The sequence below is a fragment of the Spermophilus citellus genome (assembly GCF_964194105.1).
Source record: "Spermophilus citellus genome assembly, chromosome: 5".
Lineage (NCBI taxonomy): Eukaryota > Metazoa > Chordata > Mammalia > Rodentia > Sciuridae > Spermophilus > Spermophilus citellus.
The window spans coordinates 85,678,128-85,694,548 of record NC_138186.1 but is presented as its reverse complement, the minus strand read 5'-3'; the positions used below and the strand labels follow the sequence as shown (position 1 = coordinate 85,694,548).

Genomic DNA, 16,421 nt, shown 5'->3' with positions numbered 1-16,421 from the left:
TAAGAATTTTTTCCCCCACAGGAAGTACGTTACAGTGTTTCACTTTTTTGTTTCCTTCTGTTGTAGGGAACCCCAGGATTACCTGGCCCACCAGGACCAATGGGACCTCCAGGAGACAGAGTAAGTTTTCCTGGGCAGGCCGTCATGATATCAGAAGTGATAGCACACTTTTGCCTAGTAGTGCTATCACTACTAGTCAGCTATCACATTTCTAGTCAGTTTTTGTGACTAGAAACGAAGAGATCACGTACCTGTGGAAGGCTACAAGGCCTGTGTTAATAGGTCTTCTGACATTAGATCAATTTCAGACTCTCTGAAACAAATTGGTTGGGCTTTAGGGGAGTTTTGACACTTTAATTTGGGGATTTTTAAATTATATTAGATTCAGAAAAAGTAATTCATTGAAGGAGCATTAGCTAATTAGGAGGAAATTCAAGATTTTTAGCAAATGGTTTTAAATCCTGAAATAAAAATCTATGTTACAAGGCAAATTTTTTACAGACAGAGAGTAACCTTGACTTTCATGGCATTCTCTACCAAGTCAGTACATCTTTGCTACATCTTTGGAACTCAAGTGCCACTCCTTAGGCCTCAATGATGTTTGCTGATATTTAATAGGGTCTTTGCCTATTTGCAGAAGATTTGATTCACTCTTAACTCAGGGTTAAAGAGGTACACATACCTTGGAAACCCAATCTTTCTAAGAGAAGTAAATGAAAAGCCCAGTGAATATGACCACTTTGCTCTGTTCATTAATATTACAGAAACATTTGGTTCCAGAGCAGAACAACCTAGAGCTTTTAGAGTTGCTCAGAACAAACAAAAAATAATGTTTTTTCAACATCTTATGTTTAGACTAGTGTGTACTCTGACCAATCAAGTTAAAGCATATGACTAGCAATGGTATCTGAGGGGGCCAGAGATGTAATACCTGTCACTAAACTTTATTACTCCCAAAACACCATTAGGCAGGAGGTGATTATTCAGAAGGAGCAAAGATTAATCCAAATGATACAAAATAGTGGATGATATGCCAGTGAACTTTATTTATCTGCTCCCACGCCTACTTTTGAGTTTGGAGGAAGGAGTACTAAAGGGAGGTCAAAGAGAAAATTGTATTTTCTGAGATCTAGAACCTGGAGGTGGTACCAATGTATACATTCCTCTGATTCTTTTTGAGACTGGAATCTAAAGGGTTTTTGTGAATTTTTATTTTACAATGAAGGACAACAGGGAGGATATAATGGTGACAAGTTGATCTTTTCAATTAGAAAATAAAACTAAAAATATTGCAATCAATAAGTGATGCTAGGCTGACTTGCATGCTGCTATTACTGAAGGCTTGCTGTGCCCATCAACACACCTTGGTGTGAGCTTTAGGCAGACAATGCTGGGTCCTGAATGCACATCCCATCCATACAGACAGCCATCATCATTGTCACGGCATCCCTGAAGAGTGAGGGATCAGGAGGAACTGCGTTTTTCTACTCTCAAACTCTGATCTTTGTTCAGTTTTGTGGTGAGGCCACCCAAGTCTCCTGGGATGAGCATGTGAAAACTTTTCAAGAAATTGTTCTCTTCTTTCCTCCACAGTCTTGTACATTTTCCTATTGCTTAGTAAACTGCTACTGGAGATGAAAGGAGAAGGAGAGTGCACAGCTGATGAGACAACAAATTTGGAGAGTGAGAGAGTTTGGGTATGGGGATCTCAGCTGAAAGAGAAGAAAAGAAATTTGATTTTGTGATAGACTTGAGAAAGTGGGAGGAGGAGTGAGAGGGAGAGGGAGAGAGAGAAAGAAAGAGAGTGCATATGTGTGCCCAAACACAAGGCCAGGGACCCTGGTGAGAAAGGAAGACTTGTTACCAGGACTGCATGGCTGGGAATGGGATGCATGGATTGTCTTCAGCACAGATGCTTATCAAAATGAGGAACATCTTCAGGGACTACTCGAAAGTAACAAAAGAACCATATGTACAGATATCTTGTACATGATATATATGAAAATGATCACTGGTATCTTAAGCCACCCCCATGTGGGTGGACATAGCACTAATTACTGCAACAAAAAGTGAATAATAAAGTAAAATTATAACACAAAGTTCTGTAGACGGTTCCATGGGTAGCCCTTCTGAGGATATCAGAATAAAATTGTCCTCACCCTAACTTAACTACATGTTTCTCCTAGAAGAATATGGTCAATCAGAAAGTTTCTAGGATGAATTGAATATTATTAAGAAATATGATCCTTATCTAAAATATAAAAAAGAATGTACTATGTAGCAGTTGGAGAAATTCAGATGGAAGAAATGCTGTTCAAATTGTCCAAGCAATATCACGGAAACATTTTTATTTCTTAAGTGGCTCTCAGAAGTATCAGATGGACTTGGTGGCTGTTTTTTGTTAAGTAGGCCTAGATCTTTTAGAAAACAGCCTGAAATCTTACCCCTATAAGTTTCTGAAAAAATTTTGCTATGGGGGAGGGAAAATATTTCTAACAAAATTTAAAGAAATAATTTGAACTTCTGTTGTAAAATCAATGGACTAAAAAGAAATGTGGATATCTAATGCAGGCAGAGATCCAAATAATCCTGATGTTTGACACAGTTCAAGAATATGGATGAAATGACCACTCTTATTTTCTACAGAAAATGAGACAAAAAATCTCCTATGACAGAGGAATGCAACAATCATAAACAACAACTTGACTCAGAAATCCTCTGCTGGATTTCAGAGATCAGCAGTTGGGAATGAATGTTAACTAGGTAGCGGGGTGACTCATTCCAGGCAGAATTCATTTGGCAGTGTACCGAGAGAAAAAAACAACACATGAATGTTGGTGGACCATCCAGAGAGTGAGCCTGCAAGGAGATGCACTCCGTCCTTCTTTCTTTGCCAGATGATACCGATGTAGTTCTTGCCTTTATGTGTGATGGGGAGACAAATGCCATTAAAAGGTTTAAGTTCATATTATGAGGATTGACACTTTCCTCTCCTGTGGGTGTAGGGCCAGTTAAGACAATCTTGTTTCTTTTTGTGGGGAGGAGAGACTTCACCAGCAGTGGACACAAACTGTCCAGCCTAGCCATCTGGCAGTTGCTCAGGAAACCAAAGAGTCGAATGGATTGGCCTCTCCTTCATCCTGCATGAAAACACTCACTTGTCTCAATAACATTTCGTTTGTCCCAGGCTGTTTGTGGACTTGACTTTTTGGTAGAAAACATCTTTCTTCCTTTATCTCTCTTTATACTTTCACAGAAGCAAAACCTAATATCTTTATGAAAGAAGTCTGCCTTCTTTGGAGATTACTTTGACTTTTAAAATGGCTCTATTTATAACTATACAAATAAGTGGACATAGAAATTAATTATTCAGTAGAAAACATAGGCAATTTGAAATGATTTTTTTTGGTTATGTTTGTCTCTATATTGAAACTTTACTTGCCCAATAGCAAATTCTCATCACATGTGATCCTTAGTAATCTGTTTAGCATCTTTCTTCTCACTTCTTCAATAACCTCCCTAATCTGTACTTAATTTCATTTTTACAATAGGGCTTCACTGGAAAAGATGGTGCAATGGGACCCAGGGGCCCACCTGGGCCACCGGTAAGAATCAAATGGGTTATATGGTCGTCTTCCCCATGCCACAACCCCCTTATGCTCTATTCCTGCTAGAGAAGAGCCAGGCAACTTGATTTGTGGGAACATTCCATCTGTGCTGGGGAATATATTAGTCAAGGGAGCTGTTTTCATTTTCCTAAATCAAACCATGCCAGAGAGAATAGATATGTCAAAATATTGTCTTTATGTTTCCAGTTATATTTGGAAAATAATTAAAAAAAAAGAAAATCCCTAACTTGGCCACTAACTGGTTACTGCCTCAGTTCCTTCCTCTTTACATTGAGTGGTTGGGTTTATGATATTATTGGTTACCTCCTGTTTTAGAATTTTAAGAGTCTTATGCCTATGATATGTTAATGTCAAAGACATTTAGTACTGAGCACTATCAGTGGTTCTGAAAAATAAGCTTTATCCACAACTAAAAAAAGGGTCTTCTAATTAAGATCTGTAGGAAAAATACTGGTGTTAGTGACTTTGAAATTGGTGTTGGTATCCCTCCATCCAGGTGAGATCACAAATTGTTTGAGGGGATGGATATTATCTATGTCTGTATGGCAGGATATGAAGACTTGAGAACATATGTAAAATAATTTTATTATTTATATTTAGTACATATGTTTTCAGGTAAGGAGGATTTAAGTGCATAATAATCATTTAAGTATTTATGACAGAGCTTAAAATTTCCATAATTGATAAAGAATTGTTTTATAAAATCTGGTTAATTCTATTTTAAGGGAATTTGAGGCTTTAGGACATGGTGTATTGACTATTTTATATATAAATATTTTATAAATATATGTTTAAGATTTCTGGAAGTTGTGTTAAAAGCAACAGGGAGAAATACGGTTTTAGAGGGGTGAAGGATGCTGTTGTAATAGAAGAGAATTAAGTAGAATGTGTTAGCTTTGCATCACTGTGACCCAAATGCCCCACAAGAACAACTTAGAGGAGAAAAAGTTTATTTGGGGCTCACAATTTCAGGTCTCAGTCTGTAGATGATGGACTCCATTGTTCTGGTCTGAGATGAAGCAGCGCATCATAGGGGAAAGACCTGGTGAAGAAGTGCTGCTCCTTTCATGGCAGTTAGGAAACAGGGGGAAAGGATCACAGGAGAGATGAACCCAGGGCATGCTCCTAGTGACTCACCTCCTCCAGCCACATCCCACCTGCCTGCAGTTACCACCTAGCTAGTCCATTCAAATTAGGGTGGACTGATTAGGTTACAGTTCCCACAATCCCATCATTTCACCTCTGAACTTTCCTGTATTAACACAGGAGTTTTGGGGGGAACCTTGTATCCAAACTGTAACACAGGGAAGGGAATGTACTTAAGAAAAAAAAATGAATTTCTAGTCTGAGTGCAGTTCCCAGTAGGGGAAGGCTGCCCTCATTTTGCTCAGCTTAGCACAAAATTAGACACATATTGATTCTTCCCCAGCCAAAGTTTTCAACCCCTGTCTTTTGGAGGGTTTTCTGGCTTTGTAATAGAAATAAACTAAAAAGTAGGAATTGCTTTCTGCAAGTTCACTTTGGAACAGATTTACTGGGATCATAGTCTATAAATTGTGAAACTGATTACATTATATGTGCATGTGTTTTTCAACTGGCCTCAAGATACGTTATAGAATTGTACAGTCCACAAATTGAACTGGAATTTTCAATATTTTTTCCCTTCATGTTACTTTAAAGTTTGGTTTTACCCTCCTTAATGGGTAATTATGTGCTGTTTCTTTTAAAAGCTTTTAAACCTGGCTACAGTGCGTTAGTTTACTGTGGCTGGGATTTTCCCTTTGTCATAACATTCCCTTCCTTGGCCTGTGTATTGTAGGGAACTCCAGGCTCTCCAGGAGTCACAGGACCAAGTGGGAAACCAGGAAAACCTGGAGACCATGGCAGACCAGTAAGTGGCAGCTCGCATGTCTACCTACCTCCATTTCCCCATGGACATAAATAATGATAACTGTAAGGCTTTGGCATGTTTAGGTTATCTTTGCTATAAATGTGCTTTTGAAGCATTTGTTGAAACTATGCTAAATCCATGGATTTGACTTGGTACTAGTTCTGAATTTTTTTCTCTCTCTGGGTTTCTATAATATTCAGGGATGAAAATTGTGGCCATTGGGTTTCTTTAAAAGGAGAAAGAGATTATGAGCCAAGACACATATTTCTGTACTGTATAAACACTCATAGTTTCAGAGCTGGGTCAGCAAAATGATTCTTTTTATTTAGAAATGGTATGCTGTTGAAGACAGAAAAATACATGATGATGGTGCATGGCGCCTCCATCCTTAGTTGGTGGAATGTTAACCCTTCAGCAGCATTATCCAGCTGTGCCATTTTTTTCTTTTCTCTTTCAATGCAAGTATATTAATTCCAGACTTAAAAGGTTTACTGGCTAGGATTGTAGCTCAGTGGTAGGATAGCATGTACAAGGCCCTGGGTTCAATTCCCAGCACTATTAAAAAAAAAAAAAAAGAAAGAAAGAAAAAGAAAGGGTTTATCAAGTTTATCATTTTACTTTTTAAATTTTGTTCTTTCCCAATTTGTATCCAATTTAACTTTCTCTTACTCAGAAGTTTTGCTTAAAATAATGGTTGAGATAGTATTGTATGTACCAGGTATTTTCAAATTAGTAACTCCAAAAGTGAATTAGAAAATTCTAAATTAGCCATAAGTGTTGGTGATTACTATTGGGCTTTTATCTTCTATATGTTCTACCTTATTTGTATTTTTCTTATGTAAGGATTATTAGTGTAATTGGTATATCTAGAAGCCTGAAAGAAATGTCTGCTACATTTACTTGAAATGTGATTTGCTAAATACTGACCATAAAGATGACCTCTGCAAATCATATACAATTGGACAACTTCACATTTAAAAAAATCACCTTAGAAGCCAGCATCAGCAACATATGGAGGCTCTAAACAATTTAGTGAGACCTGTCTCTAAAAAAAAAGGGGGAAAAAAGGGCTGGGGATGTGGCTCAGTGATTAAGTCCCCCTGGGTTCAATCCACAGTACCAAACCAAACCAGACAAAACACAACATTAGAAAAAGTTCAAAATAGCAGAAAAATTTAAAATCCCTATGATTTACAAAAGATACAAATTTAATAATATTTGTGTTTCCACAAAAATCTACAACTTTTTACAAAAAGATAGCAAAACTGAAGTTTTTCTTATGGTAATTGCAATTTGGTGTTTTATTTATTTGGACTTGATATCTCCTCCCTTCAACTTTCTCATTCTAAGATGGCAAATTTCATCTCCTTTTCTTCTTTATTCTATCTTGTCTTCCTCTGAGGTCTGAAACCAAATATAGTAGATGAATGGTTAAAGGTCTTGGCAGAGAGCTTGGCCAGATCACTGTTAGCTTATGTTGTTAGCTATTAAAACTAGTTAATGTCTTCTTGTTACTTCTTGATGTTGTATGATGTATGTTTCTAGAAACTGCTTGTGGAATATTGCATTCATTTAATTGACATGTATTTCTTTAATTCCTGCAGTGTGCTACCTAGTGTTCTTAGGTCAGGACATATAGCAGCAAACAAGACAGAGTCCCTGACTATATAGATATTGTAGAGGAGGAGACAGATGAACAACATGTAAATGAATAATATGGTTTCTAGTGATAGGAAGAGACAAGAACCAAAGCAAGGGTTAGAGAGTGCTTGTGGTAGTGGGAGGTAGCTGTTTTAGACATGGTGGTCAGGGAACCTCTCAGGAGGTGGCATTGGAATGAAGCGAGGGATCAAGCTCTCTTATTTATGGGAGAAGGATTTAGACAAAAGGAACAGCATGAATGAAATCCATGAGTAAGGTTGAGTCTGGCACATGCAAGAGGTCTGGTTACCCAAAGTAAAGGAGTGAAATAGAGAGGATGAAGGATAAGGTCAGATAGTTGGTCTTGGATGACCATGTGGTCCATGTAGCCCATGAGAGGGAATTCTTTTATTCCAAATGTGATAGGAAGCTCTTGGAGCCAAAGGAGTGACACATATGATCCAATTTTTCCAAACAAACAAACACCCCTACCCCTCTAACATCATTCTGGCTTCTGGTGTGGAGAAAAGACTGCCAAGGGGCAATATGGGAGGAAGGGAGAATAACTAGGAGGATATTGGCAAAGCTAAGGTAAGAATCTTATTTTAGACTACAGTGGTTTCCATGGTGATGGCAAGAAGTGGTTTGGTTTGGGATATTATCCGAACATCCAATTTGCAGTGATTTGTATGTTTCTCCTATGATAGCAGTTGGCAGCCTGGAAATTTGTAACTTGAAAGATGAAAACTTTATGCCTTCTAAGGAAAACTTTCCACCAAGATTTCTCATAGCCAGTCAGAGGCTGGTGACTGAGTAGAGGAAAAGATTCTATGGTTGTGTGTGAATGTGAGACTACCTGGATGGAGTTATTTAATAAGGAAGACACCTGGTTCCTTTTCTACCCAACATATGAATATTCATAAGAAGAAGCTTGAGTTACATATTTAGCTGGGAGGCTGACAAACGCCTACTGGTTCTTTGTGGAACTGAAAGGACATTCCACAATAACCAGCTGAGCCAATCAGCCATGATAACGTTAAGTATGATGGCATAGCACAGGCTTCATGTGTATTTCAGTTCCAAGGCTGCATTATGAATGACATTATAAAATGTCATTTACACTTGGCATAACTTTAACATTACAAATAAAATATGTATCTGGGCACTGTTTTGGAAAGCATGTGTTTCCAAGAGAGAGAAAATGATACTCCTTTTTACAGAAAAGGAAAACTTGAGTGATATGGATATGCATGTGATGATGTTAGTTTGCTCATTCATTAGACAATAGACTGAGCTCTCTTTTTACATCACACATCGTTTAGACCATAGTTATAAGTTTCTAATACATGAAATTTCTATATTTTAGGGTCCATCTGGGTTAAAAGGAGAGAAAGGCGATAGGGTATGTATTTCTTAACATTTGGTGCTCATGTTTATTTTCTGTGTTAAACATTGAAGCCTGAAACTCTAGAAATAATATGCTAATGATTCTCTTGATTTCATTAACAAGGGAGACATCGCTTCCCAGAACATGATGCGAGCAGTTGCAAGACAAGTCTGTGAACAATTGATAAGTGGTAAAATTTATTTTCTTTTTATTCTGTGAATGATTTAAAAAATATTTGCAGGAATGCAGAGTTTGAATGATTTAAAAAATATTTGCAGGAATGCACACTTTCTAAGTGAATATGTTTCTATTTAATTTTTGACGGGCTCTGGTTTTTACACAGTGTCAGTTTTGTATCTGATTAGATAAACCTAATGAGATTTTAAAGATTGTCATTAAGGTAAAATAGTAACTCAAGACAATATAATAATAGTCTGTTATTTCTATATTCAGTCTGATAACAAAATCATATTTTAAAAGGGCTTTTTAGTTTCCGAGTTAGAATTTTTAGTGAGCTTCATCATGGTATATCCAGAAGCAGCAAAGATTTTAAGTATTAAGACACTGAAAACATTTCAGTTACAAACTTTAAGTTATTCTGTGACCTTAAAGAAGGAGGCCCACTAAGATTAACTGGATCATAGAAAGTCAATTTTGGTGGGAACTTTTTCCTTGCCCCTATTTTTCTCAGACTCTATGTCATAAGGCCTATTCAATAATAAAGCTCAGTTTCTGCAGACTGAGTGCAAGCTTTAAACTCAGGGTTCCACCTTTGGGAGGTTTTATGGTGTTTCTTGAAAGTGTGGTCCTGAGGACACAGACCTTAAAATCACTTATGTTGTTTGTTAGAAATGATAGCTTCTGGGCTGTGGCATAAACCTAGTCAATCATTATCTGGAGATGAGGCCCAGAGATGTCTATTTTTCAGGGTCTTGCTAAGTTGCTTTGGGTCTTGCTAAATTGCTGAGGCTGGCCTTGAAATTGCAATCCTCCTGTCTCAGCCTCCTGAGTCACTGGGATTGCAGGCATGTGACACCATTCCCAGTGATATATCTTACAGGTGATTCTAATATGCACCCAAACCTGATTATCATTGCCTTAGGTTCATACAAATATGGTATAATTTCTTAATTTGAAAAATATTCTATTTTGAGTGACATCAGATGGAGCATCTCAAGTCTTTATTTCAGAGCCATGTTAATCTTTAAGAACTCTTTTATATTTATAGTAATGCTTGCAGTTTATAGGTCAGCTTCTTTGGAAATGATTACTTATCACGGATCATTTTGTATTGGGTGACTAGCATATCTAGTTTATTTTTGGGATTTTAATTAGAATGTTTCCTGGAGGGAAGAGGTATGGAGATGGATTTTACTAGACACAAAGAGAAAACAACTTCACTTTCTCACCCCTCCTTGGAGACAGGGACCAGTGCATTGGATTTCTTACTAATAAGCCTAATTTCTATTTGCAGGCCAGATGAGCAGATTCAACCAGATGCTGAATCAGATTCCAAATGATTACCACTCCAATCGCAACCAGCCAGGTCCACCAGGTCCCCCAGGTCCTCCTGGCAGTGCTGGAGCCAGAGGAGAACCAGGGCCTGGAGGGCGACCTGGCTTCCCAGGAACACCAGGGATGCAAGGACCCCCCGGTGAACGAGGTGGGCATTTATGGCTGCTATAGGCAGGACTTTCAAGTATAGGAATTGGGCCAGGTTAAAAGCATCTGAAGTTGCCAAGCTACTTTACCTAGTCTTATCAGGACAGTCCTTCCAAAGCCACTGTCCATGAACTGTTTCCCTCTTTAGGCAACGTGCAGGTCATAGAGATCTACGTCTTGGAAAAGAGGATGCTTTTGTCAGAACATCTCAGCAGAGCTATTGTTATTTTCTGATTTTTGCTGTTCTTGTAAAGTGGGAAATTCTGTATCTTGGCAAGCGAAACCAGCAGCAAAATCTTAATAATTGCTGTGACGGTGGCAAGAGCTGAGCAGCAACTGAATGCACTTAAGCAGTCTGATAGCTTTAGATCCAAATTCTTTTTGTTCCTTTATTTAGGGCTTGGCACTGATCTCATATGCTTGTTTGACTTTAATTTCATGGTAGATAAGTGAAATTGAAGGAAAAGAAAAAAAACCAAGATTTTCTTATTCCAGATGTTTTAGGACTTTTGGATGCCCACATTGGTCAAAAGTGTAGTTAATGTTCAAGAGATAACTTACATATAACTTGGATACCCTGTAGAGCTACTAAAGATTAGATACCTTTAAGATGTTTTTCAACAATTTGTAACTACTTATTCAAAATTTCTGTTCTTAGTTACTATTTAAAAATATATTAGACATGTTTGTTTCCTTCAAATAATTTTCCCCCTGTCTTGTAGCCAGATTTGTTTCTTGGCCATGAATCTGGAATTACCCAAATGTCTAGAAAGAATTTGGCTTGAAGACTGAACTTCTTTGAAAAATTATGTTCTGCTTTCACTAAGGGAATGAATTACTTGAACCAAGTATTATCATGTAAGATGAAAACTCCATGTTTCCATATAATGCTTCCCTGTGTTTTCCTCTTCTTATTTTTCCTTAGGATTGCCAGGGGAGAAAGGAGAAAGGGGTATTGGATCTCCAGGACCTCGAGGGCTGCCTGGCCCCCCAGGTAGGTTTGCTAGTATTCAAGTGGGTAAGGATCATAGATGCTAAGAAAGTTACCCAGTCCCCAAGAGACCCATGTCACCTCATTAACTTCAGGCATGTGTACCACACAATATATCTTTTAGCAAAAAATTCAACCTGTATAGCTCCTGTTACAAAAATGAGCAAGTTCTATTAGGCAATTACTATAACCCTAATATTTGAGGGCATGAATTTTAGTGATACAGAAGGCTACTATTTTCTTTTTTAGGGAATTCCTATTTGTTTTGTTTGCCTTCTCATTATTTTTAAGGATATTTACTAGACTGGGAAAAATGTATTTCTTACTAAAAGCCTCGATACATTGCAAAATTTCCTGTACAGCTTCTAATACTTTGCAAAGAAATAACAGTAGTCTGGTTGTTTATGCATTTGGTTTGCTATGTTGAAAATGATTTTTTCTTCATTATAAGATTTGTGAGACCCTTGCAACCAAGGTTAGCTCCATGGATGAATTTTTACATTTATGTTAACCATAACTATCACTTGATCCAGACATAACATTGCTGTCTTCACATAGTCTGGCAGTGTGGAGCAGACACACCAGTGTCTTCATGGTAGTCCGGAGTGGGTGCCAAGTAGAGGTGTTTCCTTCAGGTGTGCTTATCTCTGTGAGAGTGGGAGCAAACCTGAGAACTCACTGATAGCTTTGTTTGGCTGAATTCTTGCTAAATCAGTTTTCCCTTAATGAAATTGTTGAAGTTGTAGATTTCTGGCATTAACCCTTGATGAGTCACTGGCAAGAAAGTTCCACCAAGCTTTGGTTCATATTAGGGGTTTCTTAAGGAAATATTTTCTTACCATGCACTAACAAATAGTCTCAAGTCAGTGGAGGTATAATTTCTTAATTTTTTAGTAATACTTTAAGTATTGCTGACTGCCTCAGGAGGGGAAATATTTTTTTTTTTAACTCCACCCTAGGTCCACAAGGAGAATCCAGAACTGGTCCACCAGGGTCCACAGGTTCAAGAGGTCCTCCTGGTCCCCCAGGTCGTCCTGGAAACTCAGGTATCCGAGGACCCCCAGGTCCTCCTGGATACTGTGATTCATCCCAGTGTGCCAGCATCCCATACAATGGGCAAGGCTATCCAGGTATGTTGTTGCCATTGTAGGAACCCAGTTTTCCTGAAGTGAAGACCCTATATGGAAATGAAGGATTGAAGGAAGGTTGATGTGAGGATTTCTTGAAGATATCAACTCTTTCAATTCTGTATTTTGATTAAGAATAGAGCTGTCTTCTAAAGCCTAAAACATTTTACTGTTAGACTTCAAATAATGATTTTCTCCTTCTATATTTCTATGTTTACCAAATCACATCATAAACCTCTCCTTATCTCTTATGGGAGTTTGAAGAATGTTAATTGACCAATTGACTCTTTTTTTTTAAATATAAAGGATTTGTTGAATACAATAGTAGAATCCCAAGAATGTATATAAAATTTGTTGTGGGAGTCTAAATTTGTAGGCAAACTATTTGGTAATATAGTGCAGACAAGGGAAAATAATTCTTCATCTCACATTGTCTATGGAATTAATACTTAATAAAAATCTGGGACTGATTTTTTGAAAAAGGATTGTTTGAAATTCTAGTGTTTGACAAGTATAGGAGGGCAGAAGTCTCTTATGACTGACTTTGGAGAAAATGAGGACTGGGAGATAGGCTGATCTGGATACAAAATAGTTATGCAGTGGTCAACAGTGACTTTTTCATTAGTGCACTCTTGAGCATCTTGCAAGTTTTAAAAATGATACTGCTGTTTGATATGGTTTGCTACTAGCAAATAATGCATGAGTAGTTGAATATCTAAATATCTATATATCTATATATTTATGTGCATAATTACATGTAACTGGAAGTAAGAGTGAATAATGTATATTTCTCATGCAACGTATTTACAAAATTACAATTAAATTTTTTATAAAATAAATTTAAATTACCAGTGCCTATGGCATGTGTGATGACAGAATATATGGATATATATATATGTATATTTTAACCATACATACTTAGATGGATGTTTATATATATATTTTTGCATAGTAATTCAACTTTTAAAAACTATCATCTTTGACCTGTTTCAGGTTCCGGCTAACAAATTTTCTAAGTCGCCAGTGCTGCTTACAGTTTGAATACATGAAAATCCTGTTTCTGAGATGTTTGCGCACGTGCTTATTAGAAAATGAGTCTGTATGGAAATCTCACCACAGATATGGTTAACGAACTGGGTAGACATCATAAAGGAGGGTGGAGACTCTTTATACTAACTTGAATGAGACAAAAGCAGTGGTGTCAGCCTGATGCATTTCAGTAATAATGTAGAAAAATATTTTTTTTAAAAAAGTTCAAACACACAGCCATGAAGAGCATCAGTTTTGAAAGAGATGCCTAATAAAACTACTAACCAGTGAAGACTATGCCATTTTAGGAAAAACAATTAACCTGGTTAAAGAGAAAAGTCTTTTGTAAATAATAAACTAATTGTGGCTTGTAAATGATTTGTATGTAATCCTGTCCACTAAAATTACTTAACAATTCTATAAAAGCTTCTGCATCAAAGCCTGCTGCTTGCTCTATGCTGGAATAACACCGAATGGAATCTCCTCATCTCTTGCTTGTTAGCAATGTGTCTGATTCAGGGCATGTGACCTTTTTAGTGTTTTTTTTTTTTTTTGTACTGTGTACTCTCATTTGGGTTTTGTAACTGCAATTTTCAAACCAAAGTTTAAAGTCACCTATTTTTTTTTTCCTGTTTTGTTGTAGTCACTGGTGTTTCTTACCCACTAGCTATAACTGAGTCTGTGTGAGGGACAGACACAGGAAATGTCATGTACTGTATATTACCTGGTGATGGTTGATTTTCACCTCCAGAGTTCAGTTTCTAGGAGTCAATAAAACTTATCTTCACCTCCTCACTTTTCCAAGTTGTTCTTTGACTTGAGGAGTTTGAAGTTGGGGATTTGCGAAAATCCTACCTATGTATTGTGTTTACAATTCTTTGGCCCAGTCTCTGGTCCTTCCCAGGTATTTGTGCAATGATTGTATTTACTGCTGGATCTCTGAAGGTTTTTTTTTTTTCCTTAAAGTGCCATTTCATTATTTGATCACCAAATTCTCTTTGCCAATGGAAGTAATCAGAGCATTGTAATTTATCTATTTATGGTATTGAGGTTCAGACTGGAGTGCCATCACTGCCGGTGATGATTTAGCTTTTGCTGTGTGTGTGTGTGTGTGTGTGTGTGTGTGTGTGTGTGTGTGTGCCTTCCGATCATGCCATAACTGTGATGTTGAATCGGACAGAGCCCTACGTGCCCGAGGGCGGGGCCTACCTGCCTGAGCGCGAGCCCTTCATCGTGCCGGTGGAGCCCGAGAGAACCGCAGAATACGAAGATGACTACGGCGCCGACGATCCTGCGGGGGAGCAACCTCAGCGCGCGCGATGGCGGCGTGCTGTGCTGCGCGGCCCCGGGCAGTGAATCTGAGACCGCGCACCGCCTGCTAGGCAGTGGGGGAGGTGTTGGGATTCTCATTTACAGGTCAGATAGAGCAATGTATGTGTTCTGTGATGTTTTCTCCGGCGTTGCTTCATCCACGAGTAACCTTTCTGACTGTAGAGAACCTTGTTTCTGCAGGAAGCCTATCTTGCAACACTCAATTCTGTAGGCATCTATGCCCTTGCCCTTAAAATGCTTGCAAAATGCCTTGTTCACCAAAGCTGCCAGGAGAGAACGTGCCCTGCGCGGGCAGCCTTAGTGAAACTCTTTGATTAAGCAGTAAATCTGGAACCCTGAGCTACTGTGTATTTACAGAGGGCAGTTTAGCTTTCCCAGTACTTATCTGCAATTTAATTACACCACGATTCAAGAAATTCCCCTCCTAAAATCAGAAAAGAGTGAATGAAAGTTGAGCTCCATTTAAATTTTTGGTCTTCCTCTTCTATCTTCTGTTATACATTAGGGCACAGAATGCTCTTACACATCTCCTTTATAAAGCAACCACAGATCTTAAGTTCCATAACTGAAGCTATTGTATCAACTGGATACAGTTCCATATTGCCGTAAACTTCCCTGTTTTAGACACACTAACATTTATGCCAAATTGCAGATTATTCTGCAGAGATGGAATTGCATGTTTGTGTTGTATATTTAGTATGAACTTTTTTTTCAGAACATAATGTTTCTTAGTTATCAAAAGCAGTTGGAAAATGTTTGCAAGACTATGAACATAGAATTGCTGCTTTTATATTTTAACTGCAGATTGTGAATTTCACTGCCTTATATTATTTATTTCTGAAACAAAAGAGGCATTTTTCAATAAAACTACTGAAAATTTCACATGGTATGTTTTTTTTTCTTTGAAGAGCTTTTGGACCACTTAGGCAGTTGTTACAACAAACAAACTCATGTCCTTGGATACACACTGTTACAAATCTTGCTAATACTATTAAATTATGCTAAATAACTTTAGATTTTTAATGATATGGTGAAGTCATAGAAACAGTGGTGAGAACCTTAAAAAGCCCAGCAGATTCCAAAGGCTTTATTAGGAATGTGTGGGTTGGTGGAAAACAACTAAGTATCCTAGGAGACCCCAAACAACCAAATAATCTCTAACATCCCACATGATTTTGCATGCATTTAATTACTTTCCTATACTATGCTTTGCCCAATCACAAATTTAGTTGCAAAAAGGGAAATTCCTTAATGGAAAATTTTATAGTTAGTGATGTATTTCTTTTCCACTTACAAATGTTATACAACCATTTTTAATATCATAGAAAACAATGTAAATGTTGGCTTGAAAAACATCAGTTGAAGAGAGTGAGAAGGAATAGAAAGTTTTCCACAAAACAAAACATCTGAATTAAGTATTTCCTGGAGTCCAATATCAAAAGGAAGAGATGATACATGAGTGTATTACATTTAGGAGGTTTCAAGCACGTCAATAAACTTATAGCAATCACCTGCAATTCTCAACATGTTCACTTTTACAACTAGAAGAGACCACTGAGATTATCCCAGTCCAACTCTTTGACCTGCATATAATAAGAACATACTAATTAGTATCAGAATAAGACTGAGACTCTACCCCTTGTGGTTCTTAATCTAGTTTATCACCTGATGTTCTTCAGCTCCCACTCCTGAACCCTTACTCTCTGGATAGGAGTTTTCAAACCTCAAAGTT

General features: G+C 37.6%; 1 protein-coding gene across 4 annotated transcripts in view; it reads left to right on the top strand.

Moving 5' to 3' along the window:
• Positions 1-14,852, top strand: part of COL12A1 (collagen type XII alpha 1 chain) — a 118,153-nt gene extending 103,301 nt beyond the window's left edge. For 3 of the 4 annotated variants that reach the window (XM_081294898.1, XM_081294897.1, XM_081294900.1), the window contains 9 exons: positions 67-120; positions 3,552-3,605; positions 5,449-5,520; positions 8,528-8,563; positions 8,672-8,738; positions 10,023-10,211; positions 11,136-11,204; positions 12,161-12,331; positions 14,538-14,852. In XM_081294898.1, coding sequence (XP_081151024.1) covers positions 67-120; positions 3,552-3,605; positions 5,449-5,520; positions 8,528-8,563; positions 8,672-8,738; positions 10,023-10,211; positions 11,136-11,204; positions 12,161-12,331; positions 14,538-14,713 — 888 coding nt within the window. In that variant the 3' untranslated portion in view covers positions 14,714-14,852. Of the gene's footprint in view, positions 1-66; positions 121-3,551; positions 3,606-5,448; positions 5,521-8,527; positions 8,564-8,671; positions 8,739-10,022; positions 10,212-11,135; positions 11,205-12,160; positions 12,332-13,321; positions 14,498-14,537 lie in introns of those variants that run through there. The other variant, XM_081294899.1, reaches the window with a different exon arrangement.
• The last annotated feature ends 1,569 nt before the right edge of the window (positions 14,853-16,421 follow it).